General features: G+C 41.7%; 1 protein-coding gene across 3 annotated transcripts in view; it reads left to right on the top strand.

Moving 5' to 3' along the window:
- Window positions 1-24,828, top strand: part of LOC144763874 (xanthine dehydrogenase/oxidase-like) — a 385,606-nt gene that overhangs the window by 175,051 nt on the left and 185,727 nt on the right. For all 3 annotated transcript variants that reach the window (XM_078649867.1, XM_078649866.1, XM_078649865.1), the window contains exons 13-14: window positions 3,459-3,568; window positions 5,487-5,668. In XM_078649867.1, the coding sequence (XP_078505993.1) occupies window positions 3,459-3,568; window positions 5,487-5,668 (292 nt within the window). The remainder of the gene's footprint in view (window positions 1-3,458; window positions 3,569-5,486; window positions 5,669-24,828) is intronic.

Here is a 24,828-nt window from a genome sequence, read left to right as displayed (position 1 = left end):
ATTTCCTCATTTCCTTCCGTAAGCTTATTCCAAGCCCCAATCCACAATATCGTATGCAGCCCCACATTCGTTGCCATATAATGAGCTGGCGTACCCTCTGGGGGAGCCTCTTCCCCGTAATAATGTTCACTTCGTTTACGTTTAAAAATCCCTTTCAAACACTTAAAACACTTCATGATTTCTCTTTTCTCCGCGTTTGTTTACTTCCTGATGATATTCCACCAATCTCGGCGCCGTTCTCACTAACTGGCCTATCCGTACGCGACTTTCCTCCGACGTCACTCTCGCCGCCCAACCAGAGCGCGGCTCTAGCTAACGTCACACCAACCGCTCAATCACAGCGCGGCTCTAGCCGACGTCACCCGTCCCCCTTCGCAGCAGTTCCCCTCCTTTCTCAGCTCGTCTCCTCGGTCATGCACGCATCCCATTCATACTCTGAAAAATGATTACTTCCGTCCAAGTGATCACCTTTCTTTGACTGTACGCCCACAGTCTTTCTGTAGTTGTCACCCTAACTTGGCGAAATGTCTTTCCGTTTACTTCCAGACAATCGCCTTCTCCGATAGGTTACTCACACGCAGTAACTTTCGACCAGCGTCCGTTACTCATACACTCACTCTTACACTCCCCCTATCTTGGATCCACGGCGGTCAATGGTACCTCGTGACCTCCGTACTATGGTCGACAACTACCCTGGATGTTCGATACACCCAAAACCACTTAAGCTCTGGCCTGAACTTAAGATTTCACCAGTTCACCCGTTTACCAGGTTACCAGTTTACCAGGTTGCGCGCGCTCACAACCTTCTCTCTTTCACACTACAGGCATTCAACTCCGCAAGACATTACAATACAAATACAACACAAAACACCGCAATCTGTTCACGCATGACCCTTTTTATACTCACTCTCCGATACTGCTGCTTTTCTCGCACCGTCTGCACCTTTCGGCACACGATTCTTCCGCTGCTCGTCTCTCGACGTCTCGGGCCTTGGGGTAAACTAACCTCTCTAGATTACCTTCCTCAAGAAGATAACCATCCTCACTCTGCTACCAACTGCTAACGCGGGATTACTGGTTACTAATTATCTTACCAAATCCCATTTCCTGTCGACTGAATCGTTGGTACCTGTCTTGAGTAAAAGGTAATCTCGCAGTAAACAATCAATTTAAGAACTTACACCACTCTAAATGACCACTGACCAAAATTAAGTTTTAAAGATTTAATATAAAGTCAAAGATAACTGAAGATACAAACTTCTCAAAATGAGATTAAGAAGGTAAATCGGTATCACTATGAACATTAACTTTTTGAATAGTCTGAGTCTGAAGAACAAAATAATAAGTACAACTTCTAATAACATGAGCGTTGCCAAAATGAATACAAGTTGCAACCTCAAAGTCATTACAGAAAGAAAAATGAAGGTTAGTCTGTCCCTACACTACACTAAATGACATCCCTACTTAGCAAGATCTTAACCCTCTAGGTGTCAGCCGTGGTGACTTCCTAAGAAGATCACGCACTTCTCTTTGTCTCTTCTCTGATAATGGGTCTCTCCTGATCAGCCTAACTGCCTACCCATCCGCTTCCTTAGGCTCCCAAAATCATCTGCTCTGCTCTCCTCCCGGGTCTCTTTCCCTAATACCAAATCACATTTCCAATAGAAACGCCCCTTGGGACGCCCCTCACGTGGTACATCTTTCCGCGGCAAACTCCATGATGGTACTCTTGAAGACCCTCGTTAAAGTTGGCCTTGGTTCCCAGGCGGCTTCTTCAGTGCGCTGATACCCCCTGAAATTCCTGGAAACTCCTACAGGCCTGCGCAAGGCGCCACTGAACAAAGTCCCTTTCATTCGAGCTGATTAGGACCCTCGCACCTGCATACAGCTCGTCCTGCAGTGGGCCTCAAATTCCAGACTTCACCATATCTTAGGCCATAAAACACTCTCAGAGCTCCATACTGGACACCTCACGACCTCTCCTCTAACGAGCACATGACGATTTAAACTACATGACATTATCTGTTCTGGCCTACTTGATTTACATGCAGCAGGTTCCTGCACTCTTAAAACGTTAACTTGATTTAAACAGCAAACATTCTTAACTAGCATACGTTTCTAAAATAACACATCTATAAAGCATATACTTTTAACCCTAAGTTCAATAGTACATTTTGAAAGAACCATGTCAACTTTATCTCACATTATTTTAGCAGCACGTTCAGGTTTGCTGTGAATTGCCCTAAGGCCTACACAAAATACTGGAATCCAAGTTACATTTAATTCGGACATGACTCTTTTAACATGAGAGAACCATGAGGTTTTCACATATACTCCAACATTTCTACATTTAATCTCACACCGTTATAATTATGGTTACTCTACTTAACATTCTATACGTTTCGCTATTGAATATAAAACACTCGTGTGCAAAACATGTTTAAACTAACTACGTGCTTGTAAATATGGCGTACTTATACATTTTTTTCAAACTTGTGCTCTCTCACCCCCACCCTTAGGAGTGCACAATTCAGTCAAGTAGTGAAGTCCGGAGGTATTTGATTCCTGTTTCAACAGCCAATAACATGGCCTCACCCATCCCCACTTCCTGTCCATGTTATCAATATCTGATTATTCTGAGCATCCTTTGGTGATATTCACGATGCTTGAGGTAACCCTGCCTCTGCTCAGGTGTAAAGGGAAACACCTATACAAGACCTCACCAACTCCCAGTAAGGCTCAGGGTGAAGGTATGTTGACCACTTCTTTTCCCCATCCTTTTTACATCCCTCTTGACGTTCCCTACCCTGCAACATTGTCCCACATCTACTTCTTTTACCCACATCCTCCACCTAACTAGAGTCTGCATATTCCATCACAATACTTTCTCTGGTAACTGTCAAATAGATATACATACAAATGTACAGTTTTGGAAAAAAAACAAAAATAACCTGCTGAACCATATTGGTCGATGGATTTCAATACCGTATAGCTCAAGCCCGATAAGCATACTCACAACACGTTCCAATTAATTTCCTGGAATGATAAAGTCTATGTTGGAATATATGACGGGCGGTGGTTTTAGATAGGGCAAGTAAAATGGTGAATTATTCTGTTCCAGCGCCTTGAGAACCTTACGGTTGAGTAGTCATGCTTTACAAGTCACTTTGATTGATAGAATGATTGATTTTTGTCAAACTTTAAGGGAGATAAGTCGAAGGTCTGAAGGCACATATATTAATCGTCAGAGAGCTGACTCAGCCAATCATCCTTCTTGGTTTCATTAAATGAGGTTCCATATTTGGGTAGCAATAACCGGTTTCAATTTGCGGTGCACTATTTAAACGTTTGTTTATTGTGATTGCGTTCTAAGATGATCTTCAGTCCTATTGTGTTGAGGTGAGAGATTCCACCGCTGAACACACTTAACATGTTGTGTCTCTTTTTTTGATCTGAAGATGGTCAAAGAACTATACAGATGGATGAACATTTCTTTCCTGGTTATAGAAAAACAGTTTTGAAACCAAATGAAATACTGATGTCTGTTGAGATCCCCTACACAAGAAAGGTATGTAACAGAAAACACTACTATTTTATCTACATCCCTTTTTTATCAAACAGAAAAAAAAGTACGTATCAAAATGGAAAATATAATTCCAATTCAAATTGTTTATATCATAGCTATGAGATACAGCGCATTCCTTTCCTCTTTCACTGTGCTAGTGCACAAATGACTGCCTTGCACCAACGCAAGAACCCTTGCACCATGGTGCAAGGTTGTGTCCGCATTGTAGAAATGATTGGTTTTATGCAGGAAGGGACACCTTCCTGTACAAAACAATAAATGGTGGCGTTTTCCTCTTTCTATGCTTCCTGAATTCTGCAGCACACATAGAAAGAGGAAAAACTAGGAGAAATAAAGTTATTTCTCCTTCCTTACGCCACTCCTGGGAGGCATACATTTTTGATACATTCCCAGATTCATGCTATTTTGTAAATCTGGGATTGTGTCAAAACCCATGTACGTTGAGTGGGAACACCCACCGCAGCGACCAGGGCACGTCTCCCGACAAAGGGAGAGGCAATGCTATAACTTGCGCTGCGTTGCCTTACACCTTATCTACGAGGCCATGAAAAGTCATGCAGGGTGGCTGTGCGTCGCCTCGTAGATAGATGTCACAACTTTAAAAAAGTGATGCTCCGGTAGGACACAGAACTTGGAAATAAGCCCCATGGTGTATTCAATTTGGTAGCCACACTACATCGCACGTTGTTCTCACAAAAGATCTGGGGTCAGATGTACAACAGAATTTTGCCTGCGCAAACTGGTTTGTGACCCGTTTGCGCATGCAAAATTCCTGTGGGCCATGTACTAACACTATTTTGCGAGCCGCAAATAAATTGCGACTCGCAAAATAGTGTTTTTCGACTCACTATTAGGAAAGGGCGTTCCCTTCCTAATAGCGACCCAACAAGCCATGTACGAATGTTTTGCGACTGCAATTGCGGTCACAAAACACTTGCAATTTACCGCCCTCTTCAAGAGGGTGGTAATACAATCGCAAAAAGGAAGGGGTCTCCAGGGGACCCCTTCCCCTTTTCAAATGCAGTGGAAATTCTTTTTAGGGGCAAGCAGTGGTCCCAGGGCCGAAAAAGTTTCATTTTTCTTTTTTTAAATGCATCGTTCTCCTTTAAGGAAAACGGGATACATTAAAAAAAAACAGAACTGCTTTATTTAAAAGCAGTCCCAAACGTGGAGATCTGCTGAGCCCAGCAGGCCACCATACCTGGGACGGCCAGCCATTCTCAATGGAGTATCAAATTGCGAGTGCCTCATGGATATTAATGAGGGATACAATATGCAACCCAATGGAGAATCGTTAACAGTGTCTCTGACACTGTTGTACATGTCATTTTGCGAGTCGAAAATTGGTACTCGCAATTGAGCGCAATTTGCGACTCACAAAATTACATGGTCGTACATTTGGCCCATCATTTGCAATGTCATAACTCTTATTCAGACCGCAGCTTAAAATATTAATTTCCGTCCTATGATACTGGAACAACAATGATGCTAAGATCACGTCATGCATTTCCTGCCCACCCGTGAATACTCATGATAGGTGGTAAGGCAATAAGTAACAGACCAGGCACCTGTGTTCTTCCCCCGTCCCCTGTCTCCAGTCAAAGAATCGTAAGGGCAGAGGAGAGGTAGGGATCCATGGATGACCCTTCTGAACATCACTTGATCAGTCCTCTTAGTAGCAGAGATATAAAGATTGTCGTTATTTTAGTTTTAATATTGTTTTATTGTTATAATACAGTTTATACTTTTATTGTTGCTGTTAATGCTATTTCTAATGTTCTTCTTCTAAATATATATTTTAAACATATATTATTTGATGGAAAAGCATGTGAATACAAAGTTTGCAGATCGAGAATATAAATGATCACAGTGCAGATGAATATATTATTTGTTTCCTTAGAATGAATATTTCTCGGCCTTCAAGCAGGCCTCACGCCGTGAGGATGACATTGCCATAGTCACTTGTGGGATAAAGGTGTTACTTACAAAAGGCAACCAGGTGGAAGACATAAAGTTAAGTTATGGAGGAATGGCCCCAGTAACAGTTTTGGCAGTTAAGACATGCCAGGAGCTTGTTGGGAGGTAAGAGCACAAGGACATTATACTGAATCTACTTGTGAAGGTATCAATGTGGGAATCAGAAGCAATGATTTATAGCCAATGTCCTCAATGTAAACACCCTGTGAATTTCTCTAGGACCTTCTATTGGCATGTGGCTCATGGGAAGTCATGCACAGACACACACACATCCACATCCACAAACACACACATATGCTTATATGTATGCACAGCACACACATGTGCATGCACATTCACATACACGCTTATACGCATACTTGTATTATGCACGTGCTATAAGGCGGATTTGTCATACTGAATTACTGAGTGCTGGATCAATGACCACACATTATAAGAAAGGGAATCTTGTATTATTTATTTATTTATTTAGCGATTTATAGAGCGCCTGGTGACCCGGTAACATGACAGCGTGGCCAATTACATATTTGGAATCACCTCTGTTCCTGTGCATGCTCTGATCACAAATGGTGTGGAGTGCTGGACAAGCCGGATAGGCATGCGTTGACTGGCTGCTCCTCATTAGATGATCGACATTTAGCCCACCCTTCTGCAATGTTTGTGGCAAGGATGTCCCAAGTAATCTGTGCCCCCTAAACTGTTGTAGTCACAGGACACACTCACATTTTGGTCATGTTTGACCTAGCTTCCATAGAAACACATTTTGTAAGGGCAACTACTCCCTCACTAACAGAGCTTGCTCATAGGCATCCTTCATACTGTTTTTTTGGGGTAGGATGAAGGTTTCCATAGGGATGGTGCTGACTCACACTGTGCACACCCCAATGGGCTCTTAAGTACCTCACTGTAGGTCAGAGTAGCCTGCAGCTCACCTTGAAAGAGCATCAGGCAAACATGGTGCACTGTCATGGTGCACTCTCATGGTGCACTCTCATGGTGCACTGCGTTCCAGCATATGGATTCACCCACAGGGTCAGCTTCGATGGATTCACCACGGAAACCATGGGTACGCGTGACCTCCAGTTTCTGTCTAGAAAAGTAGCCCTCCCATGTACGTCATAGTAATAATCATAGTCAATCAGTTGCAAGTATTCTATGTGGGGCCAGTCCTGTAGGGCTTGTGGCACTCAAGGCAAGTAATCAATTATTTTGTCAAGTACTGCCGTTGTTCCGGGAACAATAACAGTATATTGCAAGCACTCTATGTGAAGGAACACTTTAAAGATTCCCCTAGAAAAAGGGTAAGATGTAAGCTTACCAATCATGTTCATCTAGCCCATTTCTATGTGAATCAATCTACTGCTTTACTTTCCCCTATACTTTACCATAGGCAGATCTCGGCTACCAGGCAGATACATTTCTGTGCTAACTTGACCAAAAATCATCAGCACAGCATGTCCATCCAAGTCAAATGAAATGCTTTATTTAATAATATCTGTAGGCCTATGTAGTATGTATACAAGTGGTACATGAATGCAACCGCTGCAGTGATGTTTGTAGGCCTAAAAGATGAATTGTGGCCATTACCAATACTTACAATGGGCTTTGGGTCAGCCAATTGGTTTTCTTGTCAACTTCATTTGCTTGTTTCTTATTTGATGGTTTTCCTTCCTCTTCTTGAACTTATGCCTCCCCTGGAGCATAACTTCTTTACTGTCCTTTTGCAGCCGCGGCCCGTGGAGGGAGTTGCGGTGAGGCAGAGAGGCTGGGCGGGGGAGGGGCAGGGTGGGGGTGATAAAAACTGGCATATAGATATTTGGAGGTAAGTAAACAATTTAATTATTACTCTGTATATGTCTGAATGTTGCGCAAAATGCGATGCAGCGCGCGCTACGAAATTCGTTTTATTAACCACATGCACGCTAGCGGTTTTCCCGCTGTGCGCTGACTTTTGCGGAAACCCGCTTTACATGACGAGCTCAGCTCGTCATGAGCGTACAACAGGCGTAACTTATGACGAGCTGAGATCGTCATGAGCGTAGAAGGGGTTAATTACATTGTTTACTTACCTCCAAATATCCATATGCCGGTTTTTATCACCCCCCACCCTGCCCCTCCCCCGCCCCACCTCTCTGCCCCACCGCAACTCCCTCCACGGGCCGCGGCTGTCCTTTTGATTGGATGACTTGCATCGTTTCACCTCTTACATTCAGGGAACTACTTTATCCTTTTTCTGTCAGGACTTGATGGGAGTGCATATCTTTCCATGCCCTCTCCGGCTGTTTTCCTACACAACTGTAATTCCTGGTTACACTCATCTTGCTGTAGGGGGCCATTGAGGTAAAATGACACAATCTGTTACCGGGCCATGTGAAGTGGTCAGAAATATTCACATCTCTTATCTGAAGTACAACAAGATATGGAGAGGATACAGAGGCATGTTATGCGTGCAGTGCACTATTCCTGGAAATGACTCTCTGATAACAGCTTGCTTTATTTTAACCTCAATGCATATTTCCCACTCAGCACTGATAACCTCTGATAAGGGAGCCATCTTGAGGTGTGAGGGAGGTGTCAGGTAGGATTACACAACTTATCTGAAAGTCACTCTCCCTCGTCCTATAGGGCCATATGACTGCAAGGTTATCTGTTTCAAAGAAGTCAGCTGCAGAGTATAGTGCCCTCTGCACAGATAAGACTCGCTGGCTAGAAAGACGCTGTTCACCTGACAGCTACACACCTGCGTACCTCTTCACTCACCCTTGCACACACCCCGCATCCGTTGCCTCTGCAGCGGAGGCGACTCCTTCTCCTACATTGCTGCCAAGACCTGGAACAGCCGCCCCTCCACCGCCCCCAGACCTCTTACTGGTTGACTTCAGAAAGAGACTCAAGATGTGGCTCTTCGATGGAGACACAGCACCCAGTTACCCCTGGGGGTGACATTGTCGCGATTTACAAATGCAGTTTGATTGAGTGAATCTACCTTGTCTACCACTCATCCTCAATGTACAGTTTGCTGCTTTCCAGTAATTAGCCTGATTCTAAGTAATTGTATCCCCTGCTACAAACAGATCAGTGGGTTGCGTTCAAAGAGTGATTACCGAAGAGCATACAATCGGATCACATGGGGAAGCCAGGGTTAAAAGCCATGTGTTCTGGTTCCACTGTTTCCAGCTTAGCTCACTACACCACAACTTGTTTGTGGTTGATTTCGATAGTGAGGCACCTGGGGCAGCCTTCCCCAAGGAAATACCTCTGTTTTTGGACTCTCTTTTACCCCACTGACGACTAACAAATAGCCAATGGATAAAACCTCAAGGGACTAGCCAAAAACTTTACAGTAGTCTCATGATTTTAATGGCCAGTCCAGCAACTCGTGATGAATACTAAGTTTAACAGTTTTACTAACTGCTAGAAAGAAAAGCAAGAAAGAAAATACAACTTTGTGACTTCAGTAATCCTGTGTCCTCCACTAAGGGATTTTTTGAAAATCTAGTAAGAGCATTTATTGATTTTTAGACTCAAGACTAACAATGTTAATGTTTTTAATATAGCAGGATACCATTTCTGAGCATGGTAAACCATGTGTGCTTGCTATCTGTCCTATTTGCTTATCACCCTCATAGTACCTGCGATTAGCCTGGTTTTAAGTAATTCTAACCTTTGCAAAAAACAGGAGCAGAGGAATGACACTTACCAAAGAGCCCAGAACTTGATCACACGGGGAATTCGGTATTAAAAGTCATGCCTGCTTGGTCCACTGTTTCCAGCTTGCTCACTACAGCACAACCTGTTTGGGGGTGGTTCTGGTGGAGAGGTCTCTGGAACTGCACTCCCAATGGAAATGACTCTAAGTTGGGGGACATGTCCAGATAGTTTTTCTTGTGTGTCCCGTCAAGGTTTGTTTAAAGAGCTCACTAACTTAATTCAGCCTTTACTAAGCACTTTCAGTGTTTTCAGATAAGGGCATGAAAAGGTAGGAGCAGATGGTGGGCCTTTTCTCTGGGTGGTGGTGCAGTAGATGCCTACAGGACAGCATTTGTGGTGAATACTGTTGTTTAGCATAGGTGTTACATAGCATAGCATACTGTTTACATTTCAAATGTATAACCAAGGCACTCCCTTTGTACTGTTGGCTCACCAAGGATAGAAGAGGAGTAGAGTTCAAGGCTGTCTCCAGGAGGTGGGAAGGTGATTGAAACTATGTGACAGTGTGACACACTAATCACGCTTGATAAACTCAATGTCTCGCCTAATCTATCTCTTCAAAGTGACTACGGGACTAATTTAAAGGAGGACAGGGAGGAATAAAAAGCCAATAACATGCTCCATAATCCATAGTCCACGCGCATTTTCTTTCTGTTCATCAGCCCCGCCAGCATCCCTGTGCCAGACTGTACTTTTTGGCCCTGAGAAAATGTTTGTGAGAACTTATGTCTCACATGCACTGGAAACCCCTGGTGCTCATCTAAGCCTACAGCCTGAGTAATACTGTGAAAGAATAAAGTACAATACTGTTCCAGTCAGTATGCATGAACAAACATACATTTTCTGTGACAAAACAGAACGTTTTCTACAAATCTTAAAATCATCAATGTACAGGGTTTAATAAACCATGTGATCTGGATAACTATTGTATTTGGATCTGGCTGGACACATATTTCTCTGTATACCTGGTCTAACACCATTGATGCTCAATAAAGAGTAAATGAGTCACTCCAGGCGACCCATTAATTGTTGCAAGCGTTATTCATAGTAGGAATCAGCCTACATTGCAGTCATAGAAACCATAATAGTTAGTTAAGATACAATAGAGGTTTTCCTCTATACTCTGTATAAGTCTGAATGTTGGGCAATGAGATCCTGTACGGGGTTGTGTTATTCTTGAAAGCTCAAGAATTTGGGTTCAAAAGCTCAAGAATTTGGGTTCAAAAAATACTTTTCCAACCCCCTCTACTGGGTTTCTTTTTATGTTCTTGTTCTAATAACCTTTTTTTCATTTGCGTTCTTTTGCAATATTAAATAGGGAACCCGAGCTTGCACATTCATCAATTGATTGTTCTTCCTTTGTGAAATGTAACGTTTTTTGTACCATACATCTGAGTTAAGAGTAATGTCTTATATCTGTTGAAATGTTGTATGTGGTCTTTGTGATGTGGTTCTATTGATTATTGAATCATAAAATGAATTGCTAAAAAGCTTTGATGAAATTCAATTTTTTACAAAGCAAAAAATACAAAAAACGTTTTTTTAGTCACTATGAGTGTCATGTGTGGTTGGTTAAAATAATTAATATAGTGGACATCAGTACTGGCAATCGTGTTGTTGTTATAGTATTTCAAGTTTGGCCTAGCCTTGCTGATTAGGGCCATAACCCTCTATTGGTCATACTAGTGGGCCTGCAGCACTGATTGTGCCACCCATTTAACTAGCCCTTTTAAGATTTCTCAGGCCCGTCATTGCAGCCTGTGAGTGCAGTTTTAAACTGCCATTTCGATTTGTCAAAATAAACCTTTTGCCATGCCCAAACCTTCCTTTTTAATACATATAAGTAACCCCTATTGTAGGCCCTAAACAGTCGTCAGGTCAGGGTGCAATGTATTCAAAAAGTAGAATATGTAATTTTACGTTATATTTGGCCTGGCAGAGAAAAAGTCTTAAATTTGTTTTTAACAACTGCAAGGCCTACCCCTCCCATAGGATAACATTGGAGTTACCTTATCCCATCTAAAAAGCTGTATTTCCAAATGGGAACAGGTGCCCAGTTTATGTTTGGTGTTTTTGGAATAATGAAAAATCCTAACTTATGGTGTAGTTGGATTTTAAATTACAATTGTGAAAATACCAGTCTTAGAAAGTTGGCATTTTCCTGCCTTAGACATTTAGGGGCCTTAATACGACTTTGGCGGTGCGGGAGGGAGCCACCACCCAGATTACAAGTATTTTTGTAGTCTGGCGAGCGGGCCTTTGGCATTCCCACGGTGGTGCATTTCAAAAAGGCACCACAATGGGAATGTCAAAGGCAGTTTGTACACGTCATGAACTATTAAGTCCATGCCTTTGAGGAACAGGGGGTGCATGCACACAGGGGCCACAACATATGCTTCCGTGTGTGTATCCCCAGGCCCAGAGGCACAAGGGGGCACTGTAGGGCCCCCTTTGTTTACTCCCCACCTCACTTTTCATGACGGGCTCACCGCCATGAAAAGTAAGACAAGGAGGAAACTCATATTATGCTTGGCGGTGCCGCGGCTGCACCGCAAGGATAATGTGACCTCAGGACTACCACGCCACCGCCAGGGATTGCTTACCCTGGCGGTTGCAGTGGTCCCATCACAGTCCGATTTCAGCACTCGTAATGCAGCAGTCAGACTATTCATGCAGTGGTCCATGACCACCACAGCACCTCCACCGTGGGTTTGGGGGATTCATAATCAGGCCCTTAGTGCCTGTAGCCTGCCTCCGAGTCACACCACTGGATGCAGCTGACAGTTGGGCTTTGTGTTTTCCTCATAGATAGCCACACACAATAGAGAGCTTAGGTGTGCCTGGATGGGCCATCACTGGCAGGATGGGAAGGAGGAGCTGGGCACAGCCCCACTTACACTTAAATAGGCTGTGTCCTGCCTCCACACAAAGGGCTGCATACTTCCGGTAGGTAGTCTTGAGCCAGGATAGGGAAGGCAGAATGACTGGGGGCATCAAAGGGAAGCCTGTTGAAGCTTCTCTCCACTCAACTGGGTATAAATACTGAACCTCAGACACCAACCCAGCTGTACACTTCTGGACCTGCTGATAATGCTAGGATGAAGGACTGTTGTGCTCCTGGAAGGACTGTTACTTTGCTGGAATAATACCCTGCTGATCTGCTGCTTTGATGAACCTCTGCTCCGCTGCCCTGCTGTCCTCTTGCCTGGGTGAGGCGAATTGGAACTGCAACTTCAGATTGAACCAGGACTACCAGAGAGACTCCAAGGGCTAGTCTGCTGGCCTCCTCATCTGAGCTTCAGGGACATAAATGACTCTACAACATCCTGCGCCAGCGTCTGGACCCAGCTGAAGTGGGCTTCTGACTCCCAAGTGGTGTCCCTCAAGTCCTGGACACTTGCTGTAGCCTCATAGAGCTGTATTGAGGTTTTTGATCTCTTAGTGACTGCGAATGGGCCCATTCACATCAAGCCATCGCCGTCCACACCGCCATACAACACGAAACTCCGCCACCAGTCTCTTCATGCTACGACATCGACAACTACAGGATCTTCTGGCTACATCAACGATCGCCCGTAACGCCTGGCCTACTCTACACAATACTCAGTCAGCCTCCCAAGATGCTCTCTCTGCTCCTCGCTACTTCCTCCACCATGAACGGGACTCTTGGCCCTGATTCAAGAAGGTAAAACGTTCAGCTGGACTAATTCGGTGACTGTAGCCACTTGCACTCCATTGCAATCCGCCCGTACTTGTGACTTTGGCCTGGTTCAGTGCAACCACAACCAGATATCCATTATTGTCACTTTCTGCTATTTTCACTAAAATCTTTCAAATAAATTCATAACTCCAGTTCTACAAAGTGAATTTTTGTAGTTTTGGTCATGTTTTATTTCCTAATAATTACTCTCTTTTTCTAAAGTTGTATGGGGTTCTTTTGTGGTGTTTTTGCATTGTGTTACTGTTTGAAGTGCTGCACAAATACTTTACACATTGCCTCTGAGTGAAGCCTGACTTGTATGTGCCAAGATACCCAAGAGTTGAGCACAGGTAAATGTAAGGTTTGCTTATGACTTCACCCTGGAAGAATTGTGGTTGCTTGCTTCATCCCCTCAACCAGTAACACAATTTCTTCAATCAGGCAAGTGCTCCTTGGCACTTCAAGACAGTATTTTCATATAAGCAGACATTGGGATTGGACGGGCCACTGCACAGAGGCTGAAGAACAGACTTCCCTTAGTGGATACGCACATGGACCCAATCTCCTGACTGCAGGTCACTGTAGGCTTCAGTGAGGCAGTAAGGTAAGGCAGCTTATACTGGAGGAAGGAAGCTCTAAAGACAGTGAATAAGTTGTTAGCATTATTGAAGAGTCACATCATCATTTAATGCAAGCCGATCAATGCTAGAGACACTGTAGGATTGAATGGCAGTAGCATGGGTTGCTCCATAATAATGTCATAAAGGATAAGTTTACTATTTTGTTGGGATGTCTCTGATTTTCATTCTATGAGAGTCTATTTTACACGTCTGTTCTTTCTATGCATGCTTCTCAGCCTCAGGAGTATACTCTTGTAATACAGACATATAGTTCTTTATAGGTAAGAAATCTACAAGGTAATTTCAGAGTTAACGGAAAAAGCAGCCATTTTAGCAGTTTGATTAGCAAAGGCTTAACCCCTAGACACTTCATCCTGAGAAGACTGATGCTCAGCACTGTTAACAGCTACACGTTTAAGAGATACTATAAGCGCATCAAGAAAACCTTTGACATAAGCACCTTTTTTGATACCCACTGCAGTGAGGAATCCTTTTTGCAACAGAAGGAGCCAGAATTCATGAGATACTCTGAAGGCATACTTTGAGTCAGTAAATATAGTACAAATCTTTCAGGTAGCAAGAGTGCAAGCATTAGTAAGAGCAATGCATTTGGCAACTTCCTCAAATGTACTTGGGGCAAACAGCTTTCCACAGCTTCACACAGTGTAGAAACATGGTAATTTCTGAGACAAGTTCGAACTACACAGTAATACATGGGGCAGTTGAAAATCTCACAATCAGATAACTGTGAGTGTCATTGCCCTAGGCAATAAGAAGAAAATATGAAGGGTTGGTTTAGAAAAGGGCAATGGATAAGGGCGATGTGCAAGGCTGATAAAAAGATACCATACTGTGTCAATCTATTCAAGGACAAAAGTTTGGTTTCAGTGATGCGCGAAAAGACAGCTATGTCACAGCCACTATGAGGGCAGAAACACGAGGAATATAGTCAGAGGCTTTAAAAAGATGGACAACAACTGCTGCACTTTGAAAGCAAGGTTGAAAACCCAATCTGAGTGCATCAAGTGCAGACAAATATAGGCAACAAGCTTCTTTTGATATCCGGGACCCTGCACAAATACCCCACTACAAAATGCCCTCTTTTTGGTGACAGAACAAAGTGATTGGCTAGGTGTAGTCATTGAGGCCCAATGTAGAAGCCAAGAAAATATATCCTTCTTTAAGTCCACAAAGGCTTCTTTCACTTACATTGTCCAATACAAAGTTTCTTTCGTTACATAGTCTTGAAGAAGTTTAACAATAGAAGCACATTCCAATATGAATTGTCTGCAACAGCCCATCATCCGCAACAAAGTGCATACCTGAGAGCTGGTGACAGGTCTTGGTAATTTACAAGTGGCTTCAATGTGCTCCACAGATATGTGTCTCTCCCATGCCGAGAAGGCGTGACCTAAATATAAAACTTAAATTTCTTCTTTAAAGCATTTTGCCCTGTATTTGCTAATTCAACAGGGAGACACAGATAATCTACCTTGCATTGGTTTAATGAGTCAAAAGCAATTAATAAATCATCTAAATATTGCACCAGAACAGATGTCCCACTTGAGGCCTTGAGAGAAGATGGATGGTGATTCAGTAAATCCTTCTGGGAGTCAAAACCATGTTAATGGGCCCCCTGAAATGCATGTCAATTGAAAGGGATACTGGCTATCCTAATGTATGGGAATCAAGGAAAAGGCTGAACAAAGAACTACAAGAGTGACCCATTTAGCAGTGGCCGGAATAGAAATGCTAAAGTTGCAGGTTTAAGGACATACAACAACATTAATTGCTGGTAGGTCTTGAAAAAACTTGTATATGTTTTATCAGGCTTTTTATTCAGCCAAACCGTAGCATTACACATACTAGCAATGGGTACTAAGACCCCTTTTTTGTCAGTGCCTAAATGTGGGGTTCATTTCCAACTTCGGAGTCACGATGTAGCAGGTACTGGAGAATGAGAGGTCGTTTCTTCATAGGATTCATCTTAACCCTTTGCCTGCGCTGAACGTTCCGCGCTGGTGCTGAACGTTCTGTTGCGCGGGCGGGGCCGCGACGTTCAACGGACGTGCGCAGCACTACCGAGGTAGTGCATGCGACGTCCGCTGAACGTGGGCAGCACTCAAGGGGTTAATCTTTACTGCTTCTGTTGACAAAACGCAGCCTGCATCATTTGTGTGTTCAAACAATAAAGTGGATGGTGTTTGAAATCGTATATCAGAAATCGACTAAGGTACATAAGCTTTATATTTAATATCATCAGCACAGTCAGCAGTTTCACATTAGACAGCCAAGATCTTGTTTTCTTTCCTTTTCAACACATTCAAACAGAAATATTAATTGGTAAAATACACAATACAGTTCAATTTGCACAAAGGATTTCTCCCCAGTAGTTTTTCAGAAGAGGTGGAGATAAACAGAACTGAAATGCATAATGATAGGTAACCTGACCTAGGGGTTTGAAATGTTAACTACAAGAGAGTTAATGAAGGGACTTCAACGTTTTTTAAGGCAGATGGCTAGTGCCGGTATTGATAAGGTGCCTAATAATGATGGATTTTATATATGAACCATTTTAGTAGACTGGTATTAGGGTATTTGAGAAGCAGTACATGTGTTGTTTCAGGTCTGGGAGGGTTGGGTAAACTCAGGTGGTTCGGATTGGAAGGGTGCATTAGAGGATCCCAATTCCAGTTAGCCACATGCCCACAACTAAAACATGAGGAACTACTCTGAGTGACTGCCTTGTCCCATGAGATTTAGGTTCTTCCGCCTCCTTATCCGCTCCTATAATTGATTCAAATCATTCCTCCACCGTCCCTACCTTTTACAATGTATTGAAATTATTTAATTTTAACTCCTGAAACTGGAAAGCCCCAAAGACATTGGAAACTCAAAAATCTTCAGTTTCCTCAGATCTGTTGATCAGTGGATGACCTGGAGCCATCTCAAATCGAATGCTTCCAAAACTGAAATACTCATGTACACCGATTGGAAAAATGATGAACCACTCTGTGCCTGACGATCTGGGACCACCTCCTAAAGCATCCAAGGAAGTAAGAAACCTTGGAATTACCAAGGACTCCAAGTTATCAATGTATGCTCAAGTGGACAAATTTGCAAGGTCAAGCTTCATTACCATGTAATCTCTGTGATGCATCTTCCCCCACCTGGGATTTCCACACAAGGTTAAGGCTCCTACCTCTCTTGTACTGTCTAAACTTGATTACACCAGTGACATCTACCTTGGTTCATCTTTATCAAACATGAAAAGACTGCAACAGATTCAGAATTCTGCTGACAGACTACTCCTACATGTAAAACAACATGTACAAATCTCCCCTTCCTTGAGGGCCCTACATTGGTCACTGGTTGCCAAAAAATCCACCTGTAACTACTTTGTATCACCCACAAAACACTTTGGATCACTTTCCATCAGGAATAAAATCACCAAATATATTCAACTAAGAAATATGACTATTTCCACTCCAGTGAGTACAACAGTAGGTAAAGGGTTGTATTGCAGAGGAGTAACAAGGAATATTCTCACTCCAGTCAGTTCAAAATTAAAAGCAAAGAACATTTTAACAATAAAAATACATTAAAAACAAAATACATGAAAAAATATATAAATATGTAAACAATTCAAATACAAATATATTTAATATTAACTTAAAAAAATATTACAATGTTAAATACATATAACAAATAGGTACAAATATTATATTAAATAAAATAAAAAATAATATCCCCCCAAAAAATATGTTAAAGTATCATTAGAAACAAAAACATGAATTATTACATAAATATACTTTTTTTTTATTTCCAAACACTATAACACCACACAATTCACAGCCCACATTTGTTTTTTTAAAACAAATGTACTTCCTCAACTAACATAATTAATTACCAATTAAAGAAATATTGTTAATTAATAAACAAATTAAAACTCATATAAATGATTTAACTTCCAACACTTTACCCCTATAATCCCCACAACCCACAGCTAAAATTAAACTGTAAAAATATTAATTACACAATTAACCTTATTTTCAATTAAATAACTTATAATATTTAACAACTAATTATAAAGTAAGTAAAACTAATTTACTTCCCACACTGTACCCCTACAACAATACAACCCACACACAAAAAAATAAACAAATACTCTAATTAAATTTAATTAATATTAATGATCAACTACTTGTTAATTAATTAAACAAAAATTACTTCCCATCCTTTAACCCATAAACCCCATAACCCACACCTAAAATTAATTACACACATTCCATATTTAATTTTCAATTAAGTAATATTAATTAACAACTAATTATTAATTAATTAAACATAAACTACTTCCCAGCCTTTACCCCATAAACCCCACACCCAAAAAATGACGCAATTACCATAATTAATTATCAATTAATTAGTTAATATAAATTAACAACTAATTATTAATTAACTAAGCATAAATACTTCCCACCCTTTACCCCTATAAAACACACAACTTGTATCTACAATGAATAACACAATTTCCGTAATTAACTTTCTATCAATTAATTAATATTAATTAAGCACTAACTATTAAGTAATTAAACAAAAACTACTTCCCATCCTTTACCCCTATAAACCCCACAACCCACACCTAAAATTAATTTCACAAACTCCATATTCAATTTTCAATTAATTAAGTAATATTACTTAAGAACTAATTATTAATCAATTAATTATAAATTACTTCCCACCCTATATCACATAAACCCTGCAACCCACACCTAAAACCAATGACGCAAGTACCATAATTAATATTCAATTAATTAGGTAATATAAATTACCAACTAATTATTAATTAAATAAACATAAATTACTTCCCACCCTTTACCCTTATAAACCCTACAACCCGCACCTAAAATTAATTACACAATTCCAGTAATTTATTTTCTATCAATTAAGTATTATTATTTAAGAACTAATTGTTAATTAATTAAAAATAAATTACTTCCTACCCTTTACCTCATAAACCCCACAACCCACACCTAAAAGAAAAGACACAATTATCATACTTAATTATCAATTAATTAGTTAATATAAATTAACCACTAGTTATTAATTAATTAAACGTATATTACTTCCCACCCTTTACCCCTATGAACCCAACAACCTGAACCTAAAATTAATAACACAATTTCCATAATTAATTTTCAATCACTTAATTCACAGAAATTAACAACTAATTATTAATTTTCAAAAAATACAAGAATGACACAGTTACCATAATTATTGATCAATTAATTAATCATTATTATTTAACAACCAATTAATAATTAATTCCAAATAACTTACTTCCCACAATTAACGCTCTAAAATCTAAATTAAATAAATTAAAAATAATCATTAATTTATTATGATTAAACTACTTCCTACCCTATTCCCCTATTAACGCACAATCCGCTATGGAACCAAAAAAATGCAAAATGTAATTAAAATAAAATGTATAACTATTAAAAATTTGACACATATATTAAAAACATAAACAATATTTATACAAAAAAAATACATCACATACATTTAAAATATAAACTAAAATACATAACACTAATTACAAAATCGATATTTTAAACATCTGTATTTTTGCAAACAATATTAATGACTTCTATATTTTTTGAAACGATATTTCTAACCTTAAATTTGATATTCTTGACCACGATATTCTTGCTGTCGATATTTATAAATCACGATATTTCCAACTCGACATCTGTGCAAATCGACATTTCCAACTCGATATTAGAAAATAAGTACGAGATTCACCTTTCTTTTACTTACAGTTCGATATCCTGGTTCAGTCAGTATTTATTTATTTTTTATGGACATTTTCAAAACAATGCAACATACATTCAATACAACAGACCAATATACCAGTGATATTCAGCTCGTTGCAGTCCGTAGCACTTATTTTTCATTACACTAATAAAATAGCCTGCATCTGATGAAGCGGTATGCCCCAATAGCACAACAAGTAGCTTTGCATTCCACATCTACATTAGGTTAACAGTTACAGGAATATAGAAGCCAATCCCAGGCCCTACCGACCAACACCCCAACAATATACATATCTGATTTCCATACCAGTTCATGTTGGTTCCTCAGCAGGGACAGCATTTGTCAAGGCGGCATCCCCACCCCCCACCCCCCGTTCCCGGGCCCAATCAATAAATGGCTCCCAAATGTCTTGTGGTCTCGAAGTGGCTGGCATTAAGTCCCAGCCTACGCTCAGTTGTGAATGTCCATACGTCACATCTTTAATCCATTCTTTAGCCGAGGGTACCCTCCCCCAGTGCATGGCTAGCTGGCGTTTAGCAAATAGAAGAAGAAGTGCATGGAGCTTACGTTTCTTCACTGGCGTATCTTTAACATAGCCCAGCAGTCCGAGCATAGTGGACAGGGATATACCAACAATCTGATTGATGGATGTGTCCCTTTCTGCGCTCCGGGTCGCAGCACCGGAGCGTCCGCTTCCATGCATATATAAAGACGTGTAATGAGTTTGAGTGGTGACGGGGAATGTAGCAATTCTCCAGGGCTGAGAGAGTTGGCAGGGGGCGGGAAGTCCTCGTGTAATGCACGACATGCTGTGCGTAGTTTATGATAAAGAAACATGTCAGAAAATCACACACCCTGACCCTCGATCTCAACTGGGGGGGTCCCTGAATGTGTTGTCAGGGTATAGGTCTGCAAACGTGTGTAATGTCAGTTTCTGTGCCGTTGTCTTGCTTATCCCCTCTTTGACACCAGGTAGCATTGGGTTTTGTGCTAATGGTATAGAGGGGGCATACAGTGTCAGAGCACCCGCCTCTCTGTGCAGCCCATCCCAAGCCCAGCGTAGTGTTTTAGCAGTATCAATATCCTCTCTTGGGCATCTAAACGGCTGATACAGCGCCACCCGTATAAGTATAGGCTTTACCGCGTCAGTCTCCACTGCCACATGAGGCTGGAACGGTGTTGGGTGAACCCAGTAATGTAAAAACTGTGCCTGCGCACAGAGTGCATATAGTTTCATATCTGGAGCCCCCATACCCTCCTGCGTCAACGGTAGTGTCAATAGTTGCCACAACACTCTAGCTTTCCCCCCAGCCCACACCAATGATATCAACAGGGAGCGAAGTGTTTTAAAAAAGGCCTGCGTAAGGATGAGGGGTAAGTTGACAAAGAGATACAAAAATGTGGGTAATATTACCATTTTAGCCAGGGCAATCTTCCCAGCCGGAGATAGCGGTAGCTTCGACCATATCGCAACCTTATCTTCCAGCCAAGTCACGGCGCGGCCATAATTCGGCCTCCATATCTCCTTCAAATCGCAGCTAATCCAGATGCCCAAATATTTAACTTTCCCAATTTCCCATTTCAGCGCAAACTCAGTGGTCGTGGCTTTAGTGTTATCTGTCAGGGGAAATATAACTGACTTTGCCCAAATAATGGATACACCAGCCAATCCTACAAATTTAATCTATTCTATTCTATTCTCTGAGCAGGGAATCTAAATTTATCGCAAGGTCTGTAAGATACATAGTAACGTCATCTGCGTAAAGTGAGATGTCCAGTCAGTATTTAATGGACATAACTCCAACAGGCAGCAGCGTCTGCAGGGACCTGTTCAGGAGTTCTCTTTTCTACTCTTTTCTAATGATCTCTTTCCTCACTTGCCAAGACAAGACTTAACAACTGACTCACATCTTGCCATCAGGTGTATAACAGTTAAGCTCAGGATATCTTCATGAATTTCATGAGATTCTTACATATTTCTATAAGTCCCAACTTGTGAGCGAACCGTTGCCATGGGAAACTTCTGCCCAGAGTATGAACAGAGAGGAAGGACCTCCCTTTGTTACACACTCCGTACGGGACGCATAGGAAGAATCCTACGCAAGCAGAATGGGACCTGTTGCCGGGATACTGGTAAGGCCAGATGCAGAAGATGGGGAGAGGGGGGTTCGGGAATGACCCGAGTCCTACGCAATAGTTTATTTTACAAAAAAGTATGTTCCCGAGGGGGCGCAATCCTTTGGAAACGTTGCACCCGTGCCCTCTGAAAACAATAAAGAAAAAGACTTCTAAGGGCTAAAACTGAGCGCCCCCAACATTTGGTAGGGGGGAAAAGCTTACAAATAAAACTTACCTGAACCAAGCATCCCCCTAAGGAGGGAATATAACCGCCAAATACTTTACTTAAAACATGTAAAACATTACAATGCAGGCAAAATACATTTAGAGAATAATAATAATAAGATAAGCTATAAATTATTATAAGATAAGCTATTCAAAGGGCCAAAAGTAAAATAAAGGCAGATTAAGAAATACATCCTAAAGAGGAGTAGAGCTGGTATACTTATCTTGATGGGCAGCTAATAAAAGAGGAAGATGATGCAGTGCACAGGATACTTATACTGCTTGTCTGACCTTCTTTACTTTGTGATGTATTTAGTGTTCTTTAAAGGGCTGCATGTTTGGACAGAAAATAAAAGCATATGCATAATGGTAGTCTCTGTTATCTTTAATGAAATCAAGATTCTCTCTGCATAGTAATTAAAGAATTACCATTCTCACATATATGTATTTATTAATGTTAACTACATTTGTGGGTGACCAAGGGGTGTGATTGGTAACTGTGCCTCCCACTCCTAGGCATTCTCCAGAAGGCAAAAGGACATTGCGGTCTTCCAATTGGTTATTCTGAGGAGTATTACTATCTATGTCACTCATGGCCGGCTCTAGGGCTGTGCGATTGGTGCCATTGCACCGGGCACTGACTTGGGGTGGGGCCGTCATTTTTGCAAGTATATTATCATTTTAAGAGCAGCCTGCTACTGCGTTCCTGGCCTACAGCAATTTTCAGGCATCATTTAAAAGGTCAAGAAAACTCCTGTGGTTAATCGTCTTCATGGAAAGAGACCGGAGGTTTGTTTAGTGGACGTTTTGACCAATCCTAAGATAGTGCAGAGGGTTAAAATGCCTTTGTCAATGTATAGAACATGTGTCCACATTTTAGCATCTGGTGCAACTTCCATTATTTCCAAGAGAAATTGCCCAAAAAAAACATTTTCTCACAAACATGGGTTGTAGGAAAGTGGATTATTAGAAGGTGAGAGTAGTCTCCTTCAGCAAAGCAAGGCAGTCCTGGCCTTAAAATGGCACGGAACACCATAGTAGTGCACACCTAAGTGCATTAGGTATACCTACATGCCCTGCCATATACTAGGAACTTACAGGTAGGTTGTCTTGGCCAATTATAATTATACCAATTACCATATACGTTTAGAGGACAGAGCACTGGCTCTGGGCCTGGTTAGCAGAGCCCAGGGCACTTTCAGAGTCAGTAACTACCAGTTTCAGTCAAAAATGGGGGTGATCAGGGCAAAAAGGATGGCTTTCTTACATAGCTTCTCCCCAGACGAAAGGTGATGGGCAACTAACTTATACACTGGTAGTCCTCATCATCTAAGTGGAAAAATCCTGGAAAGTCAATTTGCATTGGCATGGACAGTCCAAGGTCGGTGTTCCACTGTGTAGTCCATCCCCAACCCAGAAATGCGTCATTGGCAAGGGTGGGTAATTTATCCGGTATCCGCCTTCCACTCAATCGGCAGCAGCCGCGGTGGACCAGGGTCGGGACCGGTGAGTGCAAAGTGCACAAGTAAAAGTTAAAGTTTTAAAAGCATTAATCTTTTTATAAGCCCAAAAGCGTGGGCAGTCAATAGCAGCAGTAGCAAGTAATCAGCACAGACACTTCGACACACTAGATAGGGAGAAACCCTAACAAATCCGCTACGCGTTCGGGGCAGTATTCGGGTTAAATGGTGGGGAGCGGTGAAGTGTGCCCGCCTCCTCCACGGCCCGGAAATGCATCACTGGCGAGGGTGGGTAATTGATCCGGTCTCCTCCCTCCACTCAATCGGCAGAAGCTGCGGTGGACCAGGGTCGGGACCGGTGAGTGCAAAGTGCAAAGTGCGCAGGTAAAAGTTAAAGTTTTAAAAGCATTTATCTTTTTAAAATCCCAAAAGCGTGGGCCGTCAATAGCAGCAGTTTTACTCCATTTTGGGTTGGCAAGAGGGGGGACTCCCCCAACCAATAGAAGCTTGGTTAGAAGCTCCCTCTGCTATGACCACTTCCTGCAAAGTGTGGCAAATTTTTGAATGCACTGTGTTCAGAAAAAACAAAATGGAGAACATCTCACCATGGTATGTGTGCCTGTGTAACCCATCCCAAAGGTGTGGCCAACAGCTTAATACCCTTCCAACCCCTCTCTTAATCAAAATAGGGGGTCTCCCATCTGGCTGGGGATCAAGGAAGTGGGGGCTTGCCTGGTTGCTGTGACATCGGTTCTCCTGCCTTTGAAATCCAGCTTATCTCCCCAGCCCTCTTCATCTCCCTGGCTTATCTAGGAAGCAAATCTCCACCCACCAAATGGTTGTATTGTTGCAGCCCCAAGCCTCTTCACACCTCCTCAGGGAGCAGCTTGGCTCGGGCTGTAAAAGGATGACCAATCAGAAGAGGCTGCTACAGAGCTGCTTTAGGTAACTTCAGGATAGTAAGTTCTAAAACTACTTTCCTGTAATAGTTATAATAAATGAGGCCTTGGCAAATTGTTGAGCTTATTGTCACCATTATTTTGATGCTTTAAATGATATTGCTAGCTAGCTCCAATCAAAGGTTAGACTTTATTAAGTTTAATAAAGCCTTCTCAATTACTCTATGGGCCTAGCAGCACTACAATATAGAAAAACAACGTTGGCTATTTTTCTCTACCAGGGCATATACAACATATTTATATTGTCCCTGCTTTTTATAACAATGCACCCTATACCTAGGGGCAGACCTTAGGGTTGACTTATAGGTTATAAAATGGCAGTTTGTAACTTTGGAGTTGCTTATAATTCCAATATCACATTTGGACATAGTTTTATTTTAAAACTAGCCTGAAAGGCAGGCTTGTCTTTAAAATGTCACCAGACACCACAGCAGTGCACACCTAAGTGCATTTAATACACTGCGGTCTCAAAACCTACGTACCCTTCCATATACTAGGGTCCTAAAGATAGGTTGTCTTGGCCTATGTGAGCTTTTCCAATTACAATATACCTTTAGAGGACAGAGCACTCGCCCTGGGACTGGTTAGCAGAGTCCAGGGCACTTTCAGAGTCAGTAACCACCAGCATCAATTATCAAAAGAGGGGTGATCC

This window comes from Lissotriton helveticus, chromosome 6 (assembly GCF_964261635.1).
Source record: "Lissotriton helveticus chromosome 6, aLisHel1.1, whole genome shotgun sequence".
In the NCBI taxonomy this organism is placed as follows: domain Eukaryota; kingdom Metazoa; phylum Chordata; class Amphibia; order Caudata; family Salamandridae; genus Lissotriton; species Lissotriton helveticus.
Note: the sequence above shows the minus strand (reverse complement) of the source record. Positions and strands in the feature narration are given on the sequence as shown.